This window comes from Erythrolamprus reginae, chromosome 2, assembly GCF_031021105.1.
Source record: "Erythrolamprus reginae isolate rEryReg1 chromosome 2, rEryReg1.hap1, whole genome shotgun sequence".
NCBI classification, from domain to species: Eukaryota; Metazoa; Chordata; class Lepidosauria; order Squamata; family Dipsadidae; genus Erythrolamprus; species Erythrolamprus reginae.
The window spans coordinates 13,269,499-13,294,394 of NC_091951.1; the positions used below are offsets into that span (position 1 = coordinate 13,269,499).

The 24,896-nt window shown below is 47.4% G+C and overlaps 1 protein-coding gene across 3 annotated transcripts in view; it reads right to left on the reverse strand.

The window, feature by feature from the left end:
• The window catches only part of LOC139159757 (class I histocompatibility antigen, F10 alpha chain-like), a 45,700-nt gene that overhangs the window by 2,497 nt on the left and 18,307 nt on the right, over positions 1 to 24,896 (reverse strand). For all 3 annotated transcript variants that reach the window (XM_070737132.1, XM_070737131.1, XM_070737130.1), the window contains 5 exons: positions 15,861 to 15,966; positions 12,062 to 12,315; positions 5,577 to 5,777; positions 2,695 to 2,976; positions 917 to 1,006 (listed from right to left, as the gene is read on the reverse strand). In XM_070737132.1, coding sequence (XP_070593233.1) covers positions 917 to 1,006; positions 2,695 to 2,976; positions 5,577 to 5,777; positions 12,062 to 12,315; positions 15,861 to 15,966 — 933 coding nt within the window. The remainder of the gene's footprint in view (positions 1 to 916; positions 1,007 to 2,694; positions 2,977 to 5,576; positions 5,778 to 12,061; positions 12,316 to 15,860; positions 15,967 to 24,896) is intronic.

Consider the following 24,896-nt stretch of genomic DNA (forward strand, 5'->3'; position numbering starts at 1 on the left):
TTTTCATATAACTGTTCCATTCTCTGTATACCTTTCCTCCTTAGTTCCCATATTATCTTTGTGAGGTTACTTTCTTTCTTTGTATTTATCACATGCAGCATTGCTAATTTAGAGTTTGTCATTTTCAATTTATCTTGCCATTTCATCCAACTCTCTATTATCTCTTTCCTCCTCACGTCCCTCACATACAAATCAAGACACAAAGACACATCCAAATAAAGGGGCTGCCGATGACGCAGCCCCTCGGCTCCCAAGCTTGGTGGGGTCGGACGGGACGGGACGCAACTTTCGGCCCGGGAGGTGTGGCCCCAACAGTAGCAGCTGAGGAAGACGAGGAGGAGGAGGAGCCTCAGCCTGACATTATGACTTTCCTCCTTTTCCCCCACTGAGTAGGCTGCAAGCAGCTAGCAGGCGAGCGCTGCATTTGCGATTTCAGTGCCGCTCCGGCATGCCTTGCTCCCAGACGCAGCCATGAGGTGTCGCCACGTGTCTTGGCTGAGTAAAAAAAAGTTCGCTGTTCAGGATGGAGCTGCCTGGCGCTTCGCTGCAGAAGGCTTGCCACCTGCTTGTGGTATTTTGTGCCCTCCACCCCTCGGCTATGCTCTTCTACTACCTGATGGGGGGCAACACGCTCGGTCACCAGGCTCTGGGGGGAAGGGGCTTTACAACAGGGCCCGGTTGAAGCCTGCATGAGTTTGGGCTCATGCCGCCTTCCGCCTGTCTCCCCCCCCCAATGGTGTCCCGCTTTACCGAGGTTATAATCTGGTCACTTTATCCAAAGAGGCAAAGATCTCAGATGCTTTCCAATGCTAGGAAATCACAGCAGAATGAAGCCCAGAAAAAGCTCTCCAAGGGGAGAGACTCAGGAGAATTTCTCCAACTTCCTTCAGTCACCCCTCCAAAAAAGGATACTTACTCAAGAATATCAAACTCCCAACAATCACACACAACACAACGAGACCAGCCACAACACAGCCAATGGTGAGGACCAAGTTGGATTCTGAAACTGAATTGGGAGAAAGAGCAGATAATTTAATAACCCCGAACAATCATCCCAATTAGGGGAGAAACTTAGAAACATAGAAACATAGAAGACTGACGGCAGAAAAAGACCTCATGGTCCATCTAGTCTGCCCTTATACTATTTCCTGTGTTTTATCTTAGGATGGATATATGTTTATCCCAGGCATGTTTAAATTCAGTTACTGTGGATTTACCAACCACGTCTGCTGGAAGTTTGTTCCAAGGATCTACTACTCTTTCAGTGAAATAATATTTCCTCACGTTGCTTTTGATCTTTCCCCCAACTAACTTCAGATTGTGTCCCCTTGTTCTTGTGTTCACTTTCCTATTAAAACACTTCCCTCCTGAACCTTATTTAACCCTTTAACATATTTAAATGTTTCGATCATGTCCTCCCTTTTTTTTCTGTCCTCCAGACTATACAGATTGAGTTCATTAAGTCTTTCCTGATACGTTTTATGCTTAAGACCTTCCACCATTCTTGTAGCCCGTCTTTGGACCCGTTCAATTTTGTCAATATCTTTTTGTAGGTGAGGTCTCCAGAACTGAACACAGTATTCCAAATGTGGTCTCACCAGCGCTCTATATAAGGGGATCACAATCCCCCTCTTCCTGCTTGTTATACCTCTAGCTATGCAGCCAAGCATCCTACTTGCTTTTCCTACTGCTCGATCACACTGCTCACCCATTTTGAGACTGTCAGAAATCACTACCCTAAATCCTTCTCTTCTGAAGTTTTTGCTAACACAGAACTGCCAATGCAATACTCAGATTGAGGATTCCTTTTCCCCAAGTGCATTATTTTACATTTGGAAACATTAAACTGCAGTTTCCATTGCTTTGACCATTTATCTAGTAGAGCTAAATCATTTACCATATTACAGACCCCTCCAGGAATATCAACCCTATTGCACACTTTAGAGTCATTGGCAAATAGGCAAACCTTCCCTACCAAACCTTCCCCTATGTCACTCACAAAAATATTAAAAAGAATAGGACCCAGAATAGACCCTTGTGGCACACCGCTTGTAACCTCTCTCTGCTCAGAATACTCGCCATTAATAATAACTCTCTGATGTCTATGCTTCAGCCAGCTTGAAATCCACTGAACTATCCAGGGATTAAGTCCAATCTTCACTAATTTATCTATCAGCTCTTTATGTGGAACTGTATCAAAGGCTTTGCTGAAGTCCAGATAGGCAATATCCACGGCACCACCTTCATCCAACACCTTTGTGTTAATTCTGCCAAAGGGATGGAAATTTCTCAAATTACGAGGGACGCCCAGAAAGTAATGCACAACATTTTTTTTCAGCCTACAGTAATGGTAGAAATGCAAAACTTTAGATATACATTATTTAAATTGTCAGGAGTGCGTGTGTAAATTTTGCATTTCTTCAGACAGATATAATAATTGCAGCAGTGTTTCAAAATAGTGTCTGTAAGTGATGTACGTTACAAACAGCGTGTCGTCATTGTTATTTACAGGGACAGAAGCTAAGAGAGGGCCTATGGACTGTTCCCTGCAGGCCCTCCAACCTCATATATGGGAAATTCCAATAAATGAGAACTCAGATTCACATCTGGACACAGTTCGGGTGGTATTTCTCTCCCACAACTCTCCACCCGCCCCCCAAAGAGCCCAGCCCTTCCCTCCCTGCAGCCTCTCACCTTTTATGTGCATGGCCATAGGCTCCTGCAGGGTGTTGTGCTCCACGTGGCACCGATACCGGTCCCTCTCTTTGGGATCAATCCGGATACTGAGCCAGTAGTGGTAAGTCCCATCTGCGTTGGGGGCCACAGACCCATGGAGGGTATTCTCCTCCCAGACCTCCCCATCCCTCATCCAGGAGGCATCAATCTCCCTGGGGTAGAAGCCGTGGATCCGGCAGATGTGCGTCTCCATACCATCCTCCACCTCTGTCCTGCTGCTCACTGTCACCACTGGAGGCTCTACAGAAATGGCATCACCAGAATTAACTCTGAGCCCCTCCAGACCCCATGGGCAGAAAAATCTCCCACCACTCAGTTTTAACACAACGGTTTAACACTGTATAGCTTCAGTATCTTCTAGAGTTTTAGGAAATGCTCAAATGCTTGACAAAAATGGAAACAATGTCCAAGAAACAGTGGCAGACAGTATTTATCACATAGCGATATCCCACCTGGAATTGTCTGGTAGCGAGTTGTCTTGCAACAAGTATACTGTTGTATACTCGCAGCAAGTATACATTGTCTCACAGCAAGTATACCCTGATAAGACAGAGTGTCTGTGGGTTTTGCCTCCCAAGGACAATCCCATCTGTCCGTCCATTACCCTGGGGAGGGGGGGGATTACTGACCCCCTCAGAGAGGGTCTGCAACTTGGGCATCCGCCTCGATCCACAGCTGACATTAGAGCACCATCTTTCGGCTTTGGCGAGGGAGGCGTTTGCCCAGGTTCCCCTTGAGTACCAGTTGCGGCCCTATCTGGACCGGGACTCACTGCTCACAGTCACTCATGCTCTCATCACCTCAAGGTTCGACTACTGTAATGCTCTCTACATGGGGCTACCTCAGAAGAGTGCTTGGAAACTTCAGATCATGCAGAATGCAGCTACGAGAGCAATCATGGGCTTCCCCAAGTATGCCCATGTGACACCAACACTCCGCAGTCTGCATTGGTTGCCGATCGGTTTCCGGTCACAATTCAAAGTGTTGGTTATGACCTATAAAGCCCTTTCATGGCATCGGACCAGAATATCTCCGACACCGCCTTCTGCTGCATGAGTCCCAGCGAGTTGGCCTTCTCCGGGTCCCGTCAACAAAACAATGTCGTCTGGCAGGACCCAAGGGAAGAGCCTTCTCTTTGGCAGCCCTGACCCTCTGGAATCAACTCCCCCCGGAGATTAGGATTGCCCCCACCCTCCTCGCCTTTTGCAAACTCCTCAAAACCCGCCTCTGTCATCAGGCATGGGGAAATTGATTCCCCTGGGCCGTTTCCGCTTTATTTACGGTCTGTATGAGATGTATGATTGTTTTTATATTAAGGGTTTTAATTTGTTTTAAGTACAGTGGTACCTCGGTTCTCGAACGCTTTGGTTCTCGTACATTTCGGATACCAAACAAAATTTTTGGCAAAAATTTGCTTCAGTATCTGAACAAAAATTCGGATACCAAACAGCCACAGAAATTTTTGTTTGTTATCCAAAATGTTAACAGCCTCCCAGTCTCTATAGTCTAATCTCTCCAAGCTGCAGGAAGGGTGGGGGCGGCTGCAATACCGGCAGCTTCGGGGGGCTCCTTTCCTCAGTGCTTCATCTTGTGCACCAACTTTCTCCTTCCCGGCGGCAGCGGTGGTGACAGCAGCAGCTTCCCTTTGAGGAGCAGCAGTGCCGGGAACGTCACGTGATGAAGGGAAGCCGGTGGAGCCATCTCAGCAGTTGCTGCCGCTCCACCGGCTTCCCTTCATTACGTGACGTTCCTGCCGCTGCTGCTCCTCGAAGGGAAGCCGCTGCCATCACCACTGCTGCCGCCGGGAAGGAGAAAGTTGGTACACAAGACGAAGCACTGAGGAAAGGAGCCCCCCAAAGCTGCCCGTATTGCAGCCGCCCCCACCCTTCCTGCAGCTTGGAGAGGTTAGACTATAGAGCTCCTCAGATTTTTATCCCATAGGAAATAAAGAAAATAGATTTAATTGGTTCCCAGTGAATCAACAGGGGCTGGGAACCAATTAAATCCATTTCCATTATTTCCCATGGGATAAATTAATTCAGTACTTGACCAAATTGGTTCTCGACCACACTTCTGGAACGAATTGTGGTCGAGAACCGATATACCACTGTATTGGATTTGTATGTTTCTTGTTGTGAGCCGCTCCGAGTCCTCGGAGAGGAACAGCATACAAATCAAATCAAATCAAATCTCAAGTGGAATGTTGCTTCATTGTGGGCTGTGAACAGAACACTCCTTAAAGCTCGCTGCCTGTATCAGTGTTCCAAATAACATCCGAGAAATAAATCACAGTCCAAACCTTGGCTTTCTTCCAAGTTCCAATTTGACAGAGCCATGTTGGTTATGAACTGTAGTCAACCAGATACTACCTTTTCCTATAGTTCTCCACCCAGATTAAGGTTCGTCCCCCGTCCCCACACCCTCAATTTAATCACATGGACCACTCTGGTTCTCTCAACATCCACGATCCTCCCCTGTACTTCCAGCTGGTGCTGAACAAAGGATAACCTTGAATCACTGGAAAGAATTTGTTGTGGCTAGTATCTTTCCCTCTCATGCAACCACCCCTCCCCAATTCCCACAGTAATTTTCTACTTGTGGCAGGCCAAAGTCTCTTACTCAAATCGATGGCTTTCGCCTGACAGCCTGATCCATATAGACACCTGCCAGGCAGTGGCTGCATTTTCTGGTCCATTGAATGGCTTCCTGTGTCCTAGAGACCTACTGGAAAGGAAGGGGAACAATTCCCCTTCCTCTCCAGTAGGCATCCAGGCAGCATACCAGGGATGCAAAGGGGTTCAATGTAGGCAAGAAATCAGATTAGAAAGGGAGAAACTCACCTGTTCTCACCAGTGTCTCATTCCAATAAGACAGGAACTTCTCTGGCAAATCATAACAATATTCCTTGTGGTAACTATTAATAGATGAGTTCATGTCATGCCTGGTTTCCCCATTAAAAGCCGCCTTCTCCATCCAAAAGATTACTTTGCTCCCATTTTCCAGGAAATCACAGCCTTTGAAGCCCTGTAGCGTATGAAGACCTGAAAGGGGGACAGGATTTTGGCTTGAGGAATCTGCAGAGAGATCATCCCTAATCACTCTAATACCCCCCATCACATCTGAAGATTTCCAGATAGAAACATAGAAGATTGACGGCAGAAAAAGACCTCATGGTCCATCTAGTCTGCCCTTATACTATTTCCTGTATTTTATCTTAGGATTGATACTGAAATTTGCAGATGATGATACAACAGTGATCGGACTCATTCGAGACAATGATGAATCCGCATACAGACGGGAAGTTGAACAACTATCCTTGTGGTGTGACCAGGACAATCTAGAACTGAACACACTCAAAACCGTAGAAATGGTGGTAGACTTTAAGAGAAACACTTCCACCCTTCCACCTCTCACAATACTAGACAACACAGTATCAACAGTAGAGACCTTCAAATTTCTACGTTCTATCATATCTCAAGACCTAAAATGGTCACCTAACATCAAAAACATCATCAAAAAAGCACAACAAAGAATGTTCTTTCTGCGCCAGCTCAGGAAGCACAAACTGCCCAAGGAGCTGCTGATACAGTTCTACAGAGGAATCATTGAGTCTGTCATCTGCACCTCTATAACTGTCTGGTTTGGTGCTGCAACCCAACAAGACCGACACAGACTTCAGAGGATAATCAGAACTGCAGAAAAAACAATTGCTGCCAACCTGCCTTCCATTGAGGACCTGTATACTGCACGAGTCAAAAAGAGGGCGGGGAAAATATTTACTGACCCCTCACATCCTGGACACAAACTGTTTCAACTCCTACCCTCAAAACGTCACTACAGAGCACTGCACACCAAGACAACTAGACACAAGAACAGTTTTTTCCGAACGCCATCATTCAAATAATTCCCTCAACACTGTCAGACTTTCTACTAAATCTGCACTTCTATTCTACTAGTTTTTCTCATCATTCCTATCACCCATTTCCTCCCATGTTGACTGTATGACTGTAACTTGTTGCTTATATCCTAAGATTTTTATTAATATTGCTTCTTCATTGCTTATTTGACCCCTATGACAATCATTAAGTGTTGTACCACATGATTCTTGACAAATGTATATTTTATTTTATGTACGCTGAGAGCATATGCACCAAGACAAATTCATTGTGTGTCCAATCACACTTGGCCAATAAAAATTCTATTCTATTCATATATTTTTATCCCAGGCATGTTTAAATTCAGTTACTGTGAATTTACCAACCATGTCTGCTGGAAGTTTGTACTAAGCATCTACTACTCTTTCAGTAAAATAATATTTTCTCACGTTGCTTCTGATATTTCCTCGAACTAACCTCAGATTGTGACCCCTTGCTCTTGTGTTCACTTTCATATTAAAAACTCTTCCCTCCTGAACCTTATTTAACCCTTTAACATATTTAAATGTTTCGATCATGTCCCACCTTTCCCTTCAGTCCTCCAGATTATACAGATTGAGTTCATTAAGTCTTTCCTGATAAGTTTTATGCTTAAGACCTTCCACCAATTTAGTAGCCATCTTTGGACCCATTCAATTTTATCAATTTTATCAATTTTATTTTTAGGTGAGGTTTCCAGAACTGAACACAGTATTCCAAATGTGGTCTCACCAGCACTCTATACAGAGGGATCACAATCTCTCTCTTCCTGCTTTTTATACCTCTAGCTATGCAGCCAAGCAATCTACTTCCTTTCCCTACTGCCTGACCACACTGTTCACTGCCCTTAAATCCTTCTGAAGTTTTTGCTAACACAGAACTGCCAAAACAATACTCAGATTGACTATTCCTTTTCCCCAAGTGCATTATTTTACATTTGGAAACATTAAGCTATAGTTCCCATTGCTTTGACCACTTATCTAGTAGAGCTAAATCATTTGCCATATTACAGACACCTCCAAGAATATCAACCCTGTTGCACACATTAGAGTCATCAGCAAATAGGCAAACCTTCCCTACCAAACCTTCCCCTATATCACTCACAAACATATTAAAAAGAATAGGACCCAGAACAGACCCTTGTGGCACACTGCTTGTAACCAGGCTCTGCTCAAAATACTCGCCATTAACAACAACCCTCTGATATCTATGCTTCAGCCAGCTGAAAATCCACTGATGTATCCAGGGATTAAGTCCAATCTTCACTAACTTATCTATCAGCTCTTTATGTGGAACCCTATCAAATGCTTTGCTGAAGTCCAGATAGGCAATATCCACTGGATCATCTTCATCCAACACCTTTGTGACATAGTCAAAGAAATCAATGAAATTAGTCTGACATGATTTGCCCTCAGTAAAGCCATGCTGGTTTGGGTCCAATAGGTTATTGGTTTTATAGGTGCTGATTTATCCTCTTTTTGAGTAGAGTTTCCATCATGTTAACTATAACTGATGTCAAGCTAACTGGCTTGTAGTTATCAGCTTCTTCTCTACTGCCCTTCTTGTGAATAGGCACAACACTGGCCATTCTCCAATCATCAGGAACATATCCTGTTAAAGGGGATTGGTTAAACAAATCAGTCAAGGGGGTAGCAATCATAGATCTGAATTCTTTAAGAACTCTGGGGTGGATGCCATCTGGTCCCATCGCCTTATTTATCTTTAATCATTCATGTTCTTCTAAGACATTGACCTCTGAGATCACTGGAGCTGAATCCGTACAGCTGGAAGCAATGCTTATGTGGCTTGAAAAATTGTCCATCAAGTAATTCTTGGGTAGAGACTTGAGTGGGCCTATCTCCAGCAATGAGCCCTAGTAAGGACTTATAGTCCATGACCAGCTCAAAATCTTGGCCAAATAAGTACTTGTGAAACCGCTTAACTCCGGCCACAGCAGCAAGGGCTTCATGGTTGAGTTAGCTTTAAATTCTTTTGGTGCTTGATAGAGTCCTGGAGAAATAGGCAATGGGGGCCTTGCAGACATTCGGCAGTCTGTGGCTCAGCACAGCCCCCACTCCAGATGGTGATGGATTGCAAACCAGCATCACCGATAGCATGTCACTGAATTGTATGAGGAGGCTGTCCTCAGACAGGAGTCATTTAACTGCTTTAAAAGTGGCATCCTCAAACCTACAGTGCCTTTTTGTATAGCAGTTTATACAATGGCTCGGCAGTGGTGGATTTATTTTCAACCTCTAGCACAGTGTTTTTCAACCAGTGTGCTGCGGCACACTAGTGTGCCGTGAGACATGGTCGGGTGTGCCCTGGGGAAATTAAACATGGGTCCCCAAACTATGACCCGCGTGCCAGATATGGTCCGTGGAGGCCATTTATCTGGCCCACCACCAGCTGCCTCCATCCGAACATAAACATTCCCCTCACAATCCCTGCAGCTATCAGCAACAAGAAGAGTGGAGGCATAGGGAACACTCACTGACCAATTACCTTCTAGGATTCATCCCGAACACTAGTGATTAACCAATAGCAGGCCGCCTCTCATCCACACCCAGGAAGTCCCTGGGCTGCCGCGCACTTGTCATTGTGATAAAAACGCGGTGATAAAAACTAAAACCAGAGTTGTGTGTAAATATGTACAAGTAGTCCCCGGGTTATGTCATCCCCGACTTACGTTGTTTTGTCATTACGACGACCCGGGGACTGCAGCAGAGCCGAAGCTCCCTCAAAGCCGCCGCCGCCACCCAGGGCCACCATCAGGAATTTTGGGGCCCCATACAGCCTAAGTGTCTGGGGCCCCCCCGCCATTTTAAAACTATTTTAAGTCGCCAAGCCACTCCATCCCCCAGGGATCATTTCCCGCTTCACGCCAAGCGAGGCGGTCCCATAGGCCAGTGTTTCCCAACCTTGGCAACTTGAAGATATCTGGACTTTAACTCCCAGAATTCCCCAGCCAGCGAGGAGCTGGAAAGGACGAGGGGAGAGAAAAAACAGGGTACCAGCAGTCGGGCGGGTGTCTTGAGGGGGCACTCCCATCTGGAAGGAACGGAAGAAAGGCGAGGGCGAGCTATGAAGGAAGGAGGGAGGGTGGAAGGAAGGAAGGAAGGGTAAAAGGGGCGATCAAGAGAGGAATGGATGAATGAATGGACGGAGGGTGGGAAGGAAGGAAAGAGGGAAGGGACAGGAACAGAGGAAGGGTGCAAAGAAAGCAAGGAAAGGTGTGAAAGGGGAGAGTAAGAGAGGAAGGAGTGAAAGAAGGGAGTGAGGGAGGAAAGAAGGGCTGAAGGTGAAGGAAATCAAGAAATGGAGGGAGGGAAAGAAAGAAAGAAAGAAAGAAAGAAAGGGGGAAGGGACAGAACAGAGGAAGGAAGCAAGGAAACTTATGAAAGGGGAGAGTAAGAGACGAAGGACTGAAGGAAGGGAGGGAGGGAAGAAGGTAGGAAGGAGAAAGAAAAGAAGAAATAGAGGAAGGGAAGGTAAAAGAGAGAAAGAAAAAGAGCAAGAAAGAAAGAAAAAGAGAGAAAGAAAGAGAATGAAAGAGAAATAAAAATAGAGAGGGGGAATGAAAGAAATGGATGGAGGGAAGGAAGGAAGGAGAGAAAGCAAGAGAAAGAAAGAAAGAAAGAGAAAGAAAAAAGAATGAAAGAGCAAGAGAGAAAGAGAGAAAGCAGAAATGAGAAGCTGAGAGCTGGCAGGCCAGGAGCCTCGCATGTGCTGTTGGAAGGGGGCTTGGTGGTCCTGGGAGATGGTGAACATTGTTCCTTCTTCCCTCCCAGCACAGAGGGGTGGCTGCCTCCTGCAAGGAGAGCTCTGCTCACCAACCTCTCCCAACTTCTTCCACAAATAGGTTTCAGATGAGAAGCCTCACCTGGGTTCCCGGAGCCCCTTAGAAACAGAACTTCCCAGCAGCGGGGGGGGGGGGAGGCAGCATCAAGAAGGGCTCCACACGGCACTGGAAGGGCTCCATTCAGACTTCAGCTTTCCAGAAATTTTTGAAAAACGGCTGCTGAACTGAGGCTTCCTTGGTCTCTTGCATCACCAGCCAAGGTAGCTGGGAGATGGTGGAGTCACTGAGAGGGAAAATCGATCGTCCCAAAAATCAGTTCCGACTCGGAGAAGGCTAATTAACTCCAGCAGCCATTTGCTGGTTCTCTTCGAGGGCAAGTTAGCCAAAGGTTCCCACCTTGCGCTGCGCCGCCCCGGTTCCCCACTGCACCTCCCCAGTGCAAAGCGCAGGACTGCCGCCTCCCCCTCGCCCCAGGATCTCGCGCTTGCAGCTTCGGGCAGGGGGCTTGCGGGGGGGGCGGCAAACGGTTGCTTGGAAGCGGAACCTCGGAGCAACTCAACCGCCTTGCTTCCGCCGGAGAAACACCAAAGCGAGAGCTGGCAAGCGGGGGGGGGGGAAACGGGGACTGCCTTCCGTGGGAGTTCGGGGGGGGTTGGGGCGTGCAGGGGCCGGCAGGCAGGGAGGGAGGGAGGCGACAGCATCAGACGGGTCGGACGGAGGTGTCGGACGGGCAGCGCTTTCGCCTTGGCATTGCGCTGCTCGGGAAGGGCGGCGCCTTCCCTAACCGCGCCTCCGCCTGGGTTGGCAGCCGGGCCGTCGAGAGGGGCATCCGGAGCGCTCCAGGAAAGGCTCGGAGCTGCCAACGCTCTTCCAGCGCCGCTCCGCCTCCTAAACCTGCGTGGTGGAGGCGTCCCCCGGCCCAGCACTTCCAGAGGCCGAAAGGCGCGGCTCTCTTCGGGGTTGGGGAGTTTTTGGTGGGCGCCGGGCCCCGCCCCCCCAATTTTCCAATTTGCCCAGGCCCGGGACAGCACTCCCAGTAATACCCGTCTATCGGCGGCCCTGCCGCCACCACCACCTCTGTTTGGGCGAGGGGATCCCTGCGGTGGGTGAGGGTGGTGGCGGCGGCTTCAGAGACCCCACGGAGACCCAAACGGAGGCGGCAGCAGAGGCGGCTTCAAGGGACCAACAGCCAGTCCTTCTTGGCACTGCGTTGCTGTAACCTCCGAGGCCACCCACCGCGGAGATCTCCTCGGCTGAATGGAGGAGGCAACGCAGCACTGAGAAGGACCAGCTGTTGGTCCCTTGAAGCCGCCACCGCTGCCACCGCCTCCGGTTGTGTAAGTCGGAATACAGTATTCCGACTTACATGGAAATTCGGCTTACGACGCTCCGTAGGAACGGATTGATGGCGTAAGTCAGGGACTACCTGTATTTGTATATATGGCATTTTGATTATTTATCCGCCTTTAATAATTATAACAACCAGATAAAACTTTGGTTATGAGGCAAGGATAAAATAATACATTTTAAAAACAATAAATATACTTTCTCCTCTCCTGCTATTGGCAGGGAACATGGGGCAGGAAGGTCCACCCGACCCATCACTAACCTTTGAATACATCAGGTGGTTTCCATGGATCCTCCAGCCTTTCTCTGAGCTGTTCATCATAGAAAAGTGCTACATCAGTCAGAGCCTGCCAGTATTGGGGTTCCTCCTTCCCCAATTTCTCCATCCAGGCGACTCGAGGCTGAAGCTTCCTGCTGTTGCTGTCATAGGAAGCAAAGATCTGACTGTCCACATAGCCCTGAATAACAAATTGGGATAGCATCTGACTGGAGTCCAATTCAGCGAAGTAGATAATCCTGAGGGAATGTGAGGAGGAGCCTGAAAAAATCCACAGAGGGACAAAGTTAGGGGGCTTCTGCTAGAGCAGCGATGGCGAACCCATGGCAGGGGTGCCATAGGTGGCACGTGGAGTCCTATGTTGCAGTATAGCAAATTATGTTAGGATAGAATTGCATTAAATCTGGATTTCTAGCATAAAAATATATATACTCTGCCTGACCCTGATTCTATAAAACCAGGACAGGACACTAATCTGCATTCCTGGAAAACAAACGGGGCTCAGAATAAACATCTCACTATAAACAAAGCTTTCACAACTCTGGACAGGACATTACAGGATCAAAGGGGGGAAATTTCATTGCCTGGAGCACACAAACAAGCAGGGCAATTAAGAAAGATTAAGCCAGATAAAGAAGAAACCTTCAGAGAAATTCGGTGTGAATAAACATCTGCTTTTAGGAAGTTCCAAGGAGATTGTTTCTTGATATCTATGGGAAAGGAAGAACTCAAAAGGATACGTTTGAAGCTGTATGTTTGGATGTATCATTTGACATGTATATGTAATTATACCCCATTTCCTTATGTTCCTAAATAAAAAGGGGTGCATGGCTCTACACTATGTAACTTCACCCAGAGAGAGACAATGTGTCCAAGATTTCTTTCTAGGATTTGCGTTTGTGGGTGACCCCACACTCGGCTGGGTTGCACTTAGCCCCTTTTGAGGATATCGTCTTCACTGGGGACTTTTATTTTATTTTATTTTATTTTATTTTATTTTATTTATTTATTTTATTTTATTTTATTTTATTTTATTTTACTTTACTTTACTTTACTTTACTTTACTTTTACTTTACTTTACTTTACTTTACTTTACTTTACTTTACTTTACTTTACTTTACTTTACTTTATTTTATTTTATTTTATTTTTTTAGTCTCGGGGCGCCTAACTACAATAAAGAAAACAATGTAAACAAATCTAATATTAAAAAGTAATCTAAAAAACCCCAATTTAAGAGACCAATCATACAAACAAGCATACCATGTATAAATTCTATAAGCCTAGGGGGAAGGGGGGAAAATTTCAATTCCCCCATGCCTGATGACAGAGATGGGTTATAAGGAGCTTGCGAAAGGCAAGGAGGGTGGGGGCAACTCTAATATCTGGGGGGAGCTGGTTCTAGAGGGTCGGGGCCACCACAGAGAAGGATCTTCTTCTGGGTCCCACCAAATGACATTGTTTAGTCGACGCGACCCGGAGAAGGCCAACTCTGTGGGACCTAACCGGTCGCTGGGATTCATGCGGCAGAAGGCGTTCCTGGAGATGCCATGAAGGGCTTTATAGGTCATAACCAACACTTTGAATTGTGACCGGAAATTGATCGGCAACCAATGCAGACTGCGGAGTGTTGGTGTGACATGGGCATACCTGGGGAAGCCCATGATTGCTCTCGCAGCTGCATTCTGCACGATCTGGAGTTTCCGAACACTTTTCAAAGGTTGCCCCATGTAGAGAGCATTACAGTAGTCGAACCTCGAGGTGATGAGGGCATGAGTGACTGTGAGCAGTGAGTCCCAGTCCAGATAGGGCCGCAACTGGTGCACCAGGCGAACCTGGGCAAACGCCCCCCCTCGCCACAGCTGAAAGATGTTTCTCTAATGTGAGCTGCGGGTCAAGCAGGACGCCCAAGTTGCGGACCCTCTCTGAGGGGGTCAGTAATTCCCCCCCCAGGGTTATGGATGGACAGATGGAATTGTCCTTGGGAGGCAGAACCCACAGCCACACCATCTTATCCGGGTTGAGCTTGAGTCTGTTGACACCCATCCAGACCCCAACAGCCTCCAGGCACCGGCACATGTGTGTGCAGCCAGCTGATTTTTGGCTCACACAGAGGCTCTGGGAGGGCATTTTTGGCTTCCAGAGAGCCTCTGGGGGCGGGGGATGTGGCCTTTGGAGCCCGGGGAGGGTGAAACACCAGAAATTGAGAAACAGGCTGTTTTTGCCCTCCCCAGGCATTGAATTATGGGTGTGGGCACTCGTGAATGTGCGATAACACGCACCCATACTCTTTCGGCACCCAAGGAAAAAAAAGTTTGCCATCACTGTGTTGGAGGGACTCTGATGCTATGGGACACAGCAGACCCCATTGTCAGATCTGGAAGAAAGCGGATGAGACAACATTTGGGGAGGAAGAGAGAGGAAAAAGAGGGAAATGAAAGAATGGATGATGAAAGAAGAGGCGGCAGAGGGTGGAAAGTGGGAGGGAATGCAAGGCAAAAAAATGCAGCTTGTGGAGAGGTTAGAGGGCAAAAAGGTTTGGGGTGAGAGAGAAGAGGAAGAGAACGCAGGATCTAAGGGGGAACAGGAACCCTAAAACCTAACTGTCCCCCACTCCCCCCCCCCCAATGGTGACTACAGCCCTTCATGGAATCGGACCAGAATATCTCCGGGACCGCCTTCTACCACACGAATCCCAGCGACTGGTTAGGTCCCACAGAGTGGGCCTTCTCCGGGTCTCATCAACGAAACGATGTCATTTGGCGGGACCCAGGGGAAGAGCCTTCTCTGTGGCGGCCCCGACTCTCTGGAATCAACTCCCCCCAGAGATTAGGACAACCCCCACCTTTCTCGCCTTTCGCAAACTCCTTAAAACTCACCTCTGCCATCAGGCATGGGGAAATTGATTCCCGCGGGGCCCGTTCCCGCTTCATGTATGATTTTTGTCTGGGATGTATGACTGTTTTTATATTAAGGGTTTTAAATTGCTTTTTAAATATTGGATTTGTACTGTGTTTTTTTTTTTTGGTGAGCCGCTCCGAGTCTCCGGAGAGGGACGGCAGACAAATCTAATAAATAAATAAATAAATAAATAAATAAATAAATAAATAAATAAATAAATAAATAAATAAATAAATACATACATACATACATACATACATACATACATACATAAATACATAGATAGATAGATAGATAGATAGATACATACATACATATATACATACATAAATACATAAATACATACATAAATACATAGATAGATAGATAGATAGATAGATAGATAGATAGATAGATAGATAGATAGATAAATAAATAAATAAAAAAGTGGGGAGTCCCATCTCCAGAAGCAGCAGGAAATCCCGGCTATTTACCCCCCCCCCCCACTAGGGAGAAAAGTGCCTTGGAACATTTAGCCTGTTTTGTCCAAGTGGGGGCACCTTAATAATGGTAGAAGTGCCCCTAGTGGTGGGGGAGAGAGGTGCACAGGCAGCGAGGGAGTTGGCAAGTTGACATAGTTGCCACCCCAAATCTCCACAGTAGAACAGAAAGAATTTGGCAGGTAAACTTGAGTGACATCAGGAGGGGCCCTCTTGTCCTTCACCTAGAAGGGCTAGGGAGACGATGTGTAGGGGAGAGAATGGCAGCAAAGAGGGAGGGAGACAGACAGGCAAGCCGGCTGTCAAGCAGGCATACAGACAGAGGGACAGACGGATGGGTTCCCACCAGCAGAATAAAGGGCTTGAGCCTCTCACATCTTGAAAGGGACTCTTGCAAGGGACTCACCGAGGCACGTGTGCTGCAGAGCGACCACCTCCAACACCAGGACCCACAGGGACGCCGACCGCCGAGCCATCCTCTGTCCGGAAACCTCCACCTGCGCTGCGCTCTCCTGAAAAGCCCCAGGCAAAGAATGAGGCGCTCGGGGAGATCAATTAACGCAATGATCCAGAGCGAGGCGGCGATCGGCCGAGCTCAACCAGTAGTAGAAGGGGAAAAAAACCCCATCCCCATGTCGTTTCAGGTTGCTAGGCAGACAACCGATCATAACTTCTGAGAAAAGCTGGAAAAGGGAAGTGAAAAGTTTCGTCGCGTCGGCATCCGAGAACATCTCGTTCCAGGAATTCTTCGTCGTTGGGGGGAGGGGCAAATCGGCGTGGGTTTAAAAGGGGGGAGAGCTATTCTGGACGCAGGCGGGGGGTGGGGCGTCCCTTTCAGACCCCACACAGCCCCTGGCAGCCTGGGATGGCGTGGAGCTCAGAAACCCTCAAAGGAGCTTTGGGGGAAATGTCAAAGCGAGGAAGCGCCTTTCCTTGGGAAAAAGTCGAGGGATGCCAAGCGCAGAACGATGCATTAATTTCCTTTTTGCTTTTATTCCCCAGCAAAGACCTGAATCTTCAGGAAACTTCATAGCTCTTCAGTTTCCCTGCAATTAACTGAGGTTGGTTTTAGTGGCTCTTCTGGGAATCCTTGGACTGAAAATAATAAATTCCTCTTCGGGTTATGGTTGTTGTTATTATAATGGCCAAATGATAAAGAATTGATGGGCTTTTTGCACCTCCTGTGATGAGTAAAGTAGGAGGAAGAGGCAATGTTTTTTTCAGGGCTTGAACGGTCTCCTGCTCTGATCAACCTTCTACTGAGTATGTACAAAGTGAGAATAGGGCCATGCTTGTGGGGAAGAGGAAGGACCTTCTGGCAGGACCTAGGGGAAGAGGCTTCTCTGTGGCAGCCCCGACCCTCTGGAACCAGCTGCCCCCAGAGATTAGAACTGCCCCCACCCTCCTCGCCTTTTGTAAATTCCTTAAAACCCACCTCTGCCATCTATGGAGAGGGGCGGCATACAAATCTAATAAATAAATAAATAAATAAATAAATAAATAAATAAATAAATAAATAAATAAATAAATAAATAAGTAAGTAAGTAAGTAAGTAAATAAATAAATAAATAAATAAAAACAAATAAAAAAATAAAAACAAATAAAAGCAAACAAACAAACCAGTCAGTCAGTCAGTCAGTCAGTCAGTCAGTCAGTCAGTCAGTCAGTCAATCCCTTTCATCCATCTGTATTTCTATCTATGAAGAAGGCTGAAGTCATTAGGGGGGACCCTCCAATTGCTGGTGATTTCCTTTTCTCTAACAATAAGGTAGGGGCTATTGGGGAGGTGGGGAGGGAAAAAGAGGAAAGGAGATAGGGAAAGAGGGTGGGAACACAAACCTCTCTGGAGGATACCTCTTGTTAAGTTGCACTATGAGGGCCATTCAATTGAGTATCAGGCACTAATGGAAAAGCTATTTGAACTGTTTCAAAACTCTCCATGCATTTGGGACACTGGAATTCCTGTGATAATTTCCCCAAAGTGCACAAAGAGATCCTTCATTTGGGAAATAATACACTGAGTTTCCTAAAATGGGAGAATTTGAGGAGTGCTTTTCGACACGGGTAGAAGGGATGCCTTATTTTTAATCCGAACAGAACAGAATAACAGCATTGGAAGATACCTTGTAGCTCATCTTATCCAACTGCCTGCTCAAACAGCAGAGCCCCAAACCATTTCTGACAGATAGTTGTCCAGGGAGTTAAAACTGCAGGAACAAAATTGAACGGGTCCAAAGATGGGCTACAAGAATGGTGGAAGGTCTTAAGTATAAAACGTATCAGGAAAGACTTAATGAACTCAATCTGTATAGTCTGGAGGACAGAAGGGAAAGGGGGGGACACGATCAAAACATTTAAATAGGTTAAAGGGTTAATAAGGTCCAGGAGGGAAGTGTTTTTAATAGGAAAGTAAACACAAGAACAAGGGGACCATAGTTCCCTGTAAGCTGCGCAGTGCGCTATAGCGCAGAGGTTTCTACTTGTCGGCCCGGGAATTTCAAATTTAGCGCGGAAGACCGACCTCCGTGCTGGAATTTGAAATCAGAACGGTTGCTGCTCTACAACATAGGGCAGCAACAGTTCCTTAAGCAAAGGCGGGAAACAAAGTGCAAAGTGGCCAATCACAGCAGGCCCGCTTTCTTCCCCGCCCCTTAAATCCTGGATTTTCTCCTCCCCGCCCTCCGGCAGCCAAACGGTTGTTTAGCTGATGTCGGGTAAGGTAAGAAAATCGGGCCTCTAAGCCTCGGTGGGGTGGGGGTTGCCGCCGGACTGCCGAGACAGGTGAGGCAGGGCTGGTGGCGCAGCCCACCGCTAGGCCTCTAAGCCTCGGTGTGTGTGTGTGTGTGTGTGTGTGTGGGTTGCTTGCTGCCGACCGGGTGCCTCGTCGGTGTGCGTGTGTGGGGTTGCCGCTGACTGCCGAGAGTGACGCAGCAAAGTAAGAGGTCTGGTGGCGCAAGGCCTCTAAGCCTCGGTGTGTGTGGGTGGGTGGGTTGGTTGCCGCCGACCGGGTGCCTCGTCGGTGTGCATGTGTGGGGTTGCCGCCACCCGCCGACTGCCGAGAGTGACGCAGCAAAGTAAGAGGGCAGGTGGCGCAGCCCACCGCTAGGCCTCTAAGCCTCGGTGTGTGTGTGGAGGGGGGAGGTTGCCGCCGACCGGGTGCCTCGGTGTGTGTGTGTTCTAGGCCTCTAAGCCTGGGGGGTGCCGACGACCGGGCGTGTTACCTTTCCGCGGGGCTCTCTTACTTGCGCCTTCCGACTTTTCCGGCAGCTGCAGCGCTCCGCCTGGCTGGAGTTTCCCTTGCGGGGGCCGCGTATGAGCTTTGGGGCCCGGAGGGAGGAAGGGTGGCTGGCCGGCAGCAGCGGCACCGGGAATAGCCGCCTCACAGCTGACCACCTTGCCGCTGCCCCACAGCTAGTCACAATGCCGCTGCTGCCGCTGGCCATCCTTCCTCCCTCCGGGCCCCAAAGCTCATATGCGCCCGCCGCAAGGGAAGCTCCAGCCTGGCGGAGCGCACCGCAAAATAAGAAGAAAAGGTCCCGCGGAAAGGCGGGGGGGAAGGCGCGCCTCACAGCTGACCTTTTCTTCTTGTTTTGCGCTGCACTCCGCCCGGCTCGAGCTTCCCTTGCGGCAGCCACGTGTGAGCTTTGGGGCCCGGAGAGGGCGGCAGCGGGAGGGTGGCGGCACCGGCACCAGGGCGGGCAGTAGCCATGAGACGGCGTCACGGTGGTCGGCTGCGAACTCCAGGACAGAGGCACCGATGCGGCGTTTGTACGTGTTGCTACACGCCGTACATGCTGGCGTTGCCTGGCTGGCACTTGCCTCCTGGCTGGGCCGGGACGGAGGCTCCAGCCCCATGCCCAACGCAACGCCAGCATGTACGCTGTCTAACACGTCCAGACGCCGCGTCGGTGCCTCTGTTCTGGCCGCCGCTATTGCCCGGTGCCGCCGCCGCCACCGTCCTCCCGCTGCCGCCGTCCACCCTTCCTCCCTCCGGGCCCCAAAGCTCACACGCGGCCGCCACAAGGGAAGCTCCAGCCGGATGGAGCGCACCGCAAAATAAGAAGAAAAGATCCCGCGGAAAGGCGTGGGGGGGGGAGGCGCGCCTCACAGCTGATCTTTTCTTCTTGTTTTGCGCTGCAGTCCGCCCGGCCAAAAACAAAACGGCTCCAAAAGTCGGCCGGGCTCCCGGGAGGCAGTGCGCGACTGTTTCCTCTTCGCTGCAGAGCCGCACGGAGGCGAAGACACGGTGCCCGGCCATGCTCCGCCTCCCGGGAGCCCAGCTGAAAACAAAACGGCTCCAAAAATCGGCTGGGCTCCCAGGAGGCGGAGCGTGGCCGGGCACCGTGTCTTCGCCTCCGTGCGGCTCTGCAGCGAAGAGGAAACAGTCGCGCACCGCCTCCCAGGAGCCCGGCCGACTTTTGGAGCTGTTTTGTTTTCGGCCGGGTGGAGGCGGCGCACGGAGGCGAAGACACGGTGCCCGGCCACGCTCCGCCTCCCGGGAGCCCAGCTGAAAACAAAACGGATCCAAAAGTCGGCCGGGCTCCCGGGAGGCGGTGCGCGACTGTTTCCTCTTCGCTGCAGAGCCGCATGGAGGTGAAGACACGGTGCCCGGCCACGCTCCGCCTCCCGGGAGCCCAGCCGATTTTTGGAGCCGTTTTGTTTTCAGCTGGGCTCCCGGGAGGCGGAGCGTGGCCGGTCACCGTGTCTTCGCCTCCGTGCGCCGCCTCCGCCCGGCCGAAAACAAAACAGCTCCAAAAGTCGGCCGGGCTCCCGGGAGGCGGTGCGCGACTGTTTCCTCTTCGCTGCAGAGCCGCCGGGCAGAGGCAAAGACAACGGCGCCCTCCACTCTCTCTCCATCTCTCTCTCTCTCTCTCTTTTTCTCTCTGTTGCCGCCGTGGTGAACGAGAGAGAAAGAGAGAGAGAGAGAAAGGAGGGGAGAGAGAATGAGAAAGAAAGCGAGAAAGTAAGAAAGAAAGACAGGGAAAGAAAGCAAGAGAGAGAGAAAGAGAGGGGGGAAGAAGGGGGAGGGAAAGACATAGAGGGAGGGAAGGAGGGAGAGAGAAAGAGCAAAAAAGAGAGGGAGGAAGGAAGAGGGATGGAGAGAGAGGGAATGAAAGATGAAGGAAGGGAGAGAGAAAGGGGGAGGGAGAGATAGAAAGGAGGGAGAAGGGGGTAGTTAGGGAGAGGGAAAAGGAAGGGCTTGAAGAAAGGCAGGGGGAAAGAAAGATAGAAAGGAAAGAGGGAGGGAGTGATAGAAAGGAAAAAGGGAGGGAGGAAAGAGGGAGGGAGAGATAGAAAGGAAAAGGGGAGGGAGGAAAGAGGGAGGGAGAGATAGAAAGGAAAGAGGGAGGGAGAGATAGAAAGGAAAGAGGGAGGGAAAGATAGAAAGAAAAGAGGGAGGGAGAGATAGAAAGGAAAGTGGGAGGGAGGAAAGAGGGAGGAAGACATAGAAAGGATAGAATTATGGATGCAAGAACTTGCTCATGTGTGATAGCGCACGCCCACACTTACTTACTTACTTACTTTATTTATTTATTTATTTATTTATTTATACTTATATGCCGCCCAGTGCCAAAGGGACTGCCGCTCAGACACTAAACTTTTCCGCTCACCCCCAAAAAAAATTAGAGGGAACACTGAAGGGGACATAATCTGAGGTTAGTTGGGGGAAAGATCAGAAGCAAGGTGAGAAAATATTATTTTACTTAAAGAGTAGTAGATCCTTGGAACAAACTTCCAGCAGACGTGGTTGATAAATCCACAGTAACTGAATTTAAACATGCCTGGGATAAACATATATCCATCCTAAGATAAAATGCAGAAAATAGTATAAGGGCAGACTAGATGGATCATGAAACATAGAAGACAGTCTTCTATGTTTCTATGTTTCTAACCTTGGGTGAGACTGATCATGTCGTACTAGAATTCAACATCAGAAACACAAGCAATAGAACATAATAATTTTAAAAATACAACAGAGATTTTTTTAAACAAGCTGATTTCAATAAACTCAGAGAGAACTTAGGAATTATTCCTTGGATGGAAACCCTAAAGGGAAAAACAACCCAAGAATCTTGTGAAACCCAGAAAAATATGATCATAAAAGCCCAGGCCAGCACAATACCAATAAGAAAGAAGAAAGACAAGAAATCCAAGAAAAAAACAGCAAGGCTGCACAAAGATCTTTCTGACAAATTAAAAGGCAAAAAGATCAAATATAAAAAATGGAAAGAGGGCCCCATAACTAAGGCAGAGTATCAGCAGATAGCCAGAATCTGCAAAGACAAAGTCAGCAAAACAAAGGCTCAGAATGAAGAAAGACTTGTAACAAAAGTCAAAGATAATAAAGTTTCTTCCAATTATAAATAACAAGGGAAAAAACCAAGGAAACAGTCAGTCCACTAAAGAGCAAAGACAGCAAAGAAGTAACAGGCAACAGAGAGAAAGCAGAGCTGCTTAATTCATTCTTTGCATTAGTCTTCATGGAAAAAGTAACTATAGCCCAACCTACAAAAAACACAATTGTGAAAGACAGACTAGAAATAAAAGTCAAAATAAGCAACAAAAAAAGAAAGAAAACACTTGTCAGAAAAGCTTCAAAAGTTTAACCTAACCCTACTTACCTTCTGCTCCGGCTTTCTCACACTACTAATCAGAGCATACAAAACTTTCACCAGACCAATCCTTGACTACAGCTCATCTGTCTGGAACCCACACTGCATTTCAGACATAAATACTCTAGAAAATGTCCAGAGATACTTTACTAGAAGAGCCCTCCACTCCTCCACTCGCAACAGAATACCCTACACAACTAGACTTACTATTATAGGTTTGGAAAGCTTAGAAGTACGTTGCCTTAAACATGACCTAAGCATAGCCCAGAAATCATCTGCTACAATGTCCTTCCTGTCAATGTCTCCCCTTCGCTTGAGGGGAGGGGGTGTCAGCTTCAACCACAACAACACACGAGCACACAACAGATACAAACTTAAAATAAACTGCTCTTAAACTTGACTGCAGGAAATATGACTTTGGTAACCGAGTAGTTAATGCATGGAACTCACTACCAGACTCTGTAGTATCATCTCCTAACCCCCAAACCTTAACCCTTAGACTATCTACTGTTGACCTCTCCCGATTCCTAAGAGGTCAGTAAGGGGCGTGCATAAGTGCACCAAAGTGCCTTCCATCCCCTGTCCTAATTTTCCTCTTTTACTAGTATCACGTATATAAATATTATTATATCTCTGTATACCACCAATACATACTTGACAAAACAAACAAACAAACAATAAATAAATAAATAAATTGTTGGTACCTTATGTAGAATAGAATAGAATGTTTATTGGCCAAGTGTGATTGGACACACAAGGAATTTGTCTTGGTGCATATGCTCTCAGCGTACATAAAATAAAATATACATTTGTCAAGAATCATGTGGTACAACACTTAATGATTGTCATAGGGGTCAAATAAGCAATGAAGAAGCAATATTAATAAAAATCTTAGGATATAAGCAACAAGTTACAGTCATACAGTCAACATGGGAGGAAGTGGGTGATAGGAATGATGAGAAAAACTAGTAGAATAGAAGTGCAGATTTAGTAGAAAGTCTGACAGTGTTGAGGGAATTATTTGTTTAGTAGAGTGATGGCGTTCGGAAAAAAACTGTTCTTGTGTCTAGTTGTCTTGGTGTGCAGTGCTCTGTAGCGACGTTTTGAGGGTAGGAGTTGAAACAATTTGTGTCCAGGATGTGAGGGGTCAGTAAATATTTTCCCCGCCCTCTTTTTGACTCGTGCAGTATACAGGTCCTCAATGGACTGTTCTAAAAGAGCTGGCAGATGGCATCTCAGAAGCAATGTACCACATCTTTAAAAAAAAATCCTGGAGCACTGGCGAACTACCAGAGGACTGGAAAAGAGGTTCCCATTTTCAAAAAAGGGGAAAAAAACCTTGTCAGAGTAAAGATTTAAGAACTGACCAGCTGCTATGATCATATGATGCTGGTCATGAGTCACCAAGACAATTGGCGCTGTTACCACTTTAAGAGTGTAGTATAAGAGAAGCTCTGTTGGGGCATACCTCTCTCTCTCTGTGCCCCCATGCTGTAATTGCTAAGTACTGTAGTTGTTGATTGATTGCCTGACTTTGCCTAGACGTGTATGTATATATTGTTTATAGATAATTTACTATTTAAAGACAAACCTGTATATACTGTATTTGCTCCTGGGTTGTCTCAAAATAGTCACACTGACAAAAACAGATGCAGAAAACTACACACCAATCAATACCTGGGAAGATATTGGAAAAGCTAATTTTTAAAAAAACAGATCTACCAACATCTAGAAAGTAAAGTAATAACTAGCAGCCATTATGGGTTTGTTAAAGCAGATCATGCCAAACCAATCTTATTTCATTCTAGTAGACTAGCTAAATACTGTGGACATAAATAGGCTTCTAGCAATGAGGCGCAAAGACTGGCAGGACGCTTGGCTGGGGGAGACCGCCGAGGGGCTCTTCCTTCTTGGAATTATTATTATTATTATTTATTAGATTTGTACACCGCCCGTCTCTGTAGACTCCGTAGAATGCAAATAAACCATGCCCCTTTTAAGTCTCAGCCGACGGTGTCTTCCCCACTCTCTCGCTTCTCTGGGTTAGGGTTGTCGGCTGTGTCTTAAAAGGGTCGTGGTTTATTTGCATTCTGAGGAGCCCCTCAGCGCTCCCCCCCCCCGCCAAGCGGCCTGCCGGTCCTCGTGCTGTTCCTCCATCTCCCCTTCCTGGTGAGTCACCGGAGACATCCACCTTGCCAACCTGTCGCCCTTGGACGCTGTAAGGTTTGGCGGTCAGAAGACCGTAGCTGAGTTCTGTTCTGAATCCCACCTTCCAAGCCGAAAGGAGCCGAAATGCCCGGGGTTGCAACAGATGCAAAGGGGTTAGGATTGAAATATTTCCCTGGGGAGTCTTGGTTTCTTTGTTTGTTTCAACGTTTATTTATTTATTTTATTTATTTATTTATTTTGTCCAATACACAATGAGAGTTTTAGTGGGTATATATTGGAAAAGATAGTTTTAAAAAATAGATCTACCCACATCTAGAAAGTATATATATACATATAATAAAATACACGATGAAGGTTATAGAGGAGATACTCATAGTAAAATATATCTATGAAATAATAGAAAAGAAGATATAGTAATAAAACATATCAATGAAAGAATAGAAGAAGAGATATAGGAATAGAAAAAAGGTATAGAAGATATAGGAGAGCAATAGGACAGGGGACGGAAGGCACTCTAGTGCACTTGTACTCGTCCCTTACTGACCTCTTAGGAATCTGGAGAGGTCAACCGTAGATAATCTAAGGGTAAAGTGTTGGGGGTTTGGGGATGACACTATGGAGTCCGGTAATGAGTTCCACGCTTCGACAACTCAGTTATT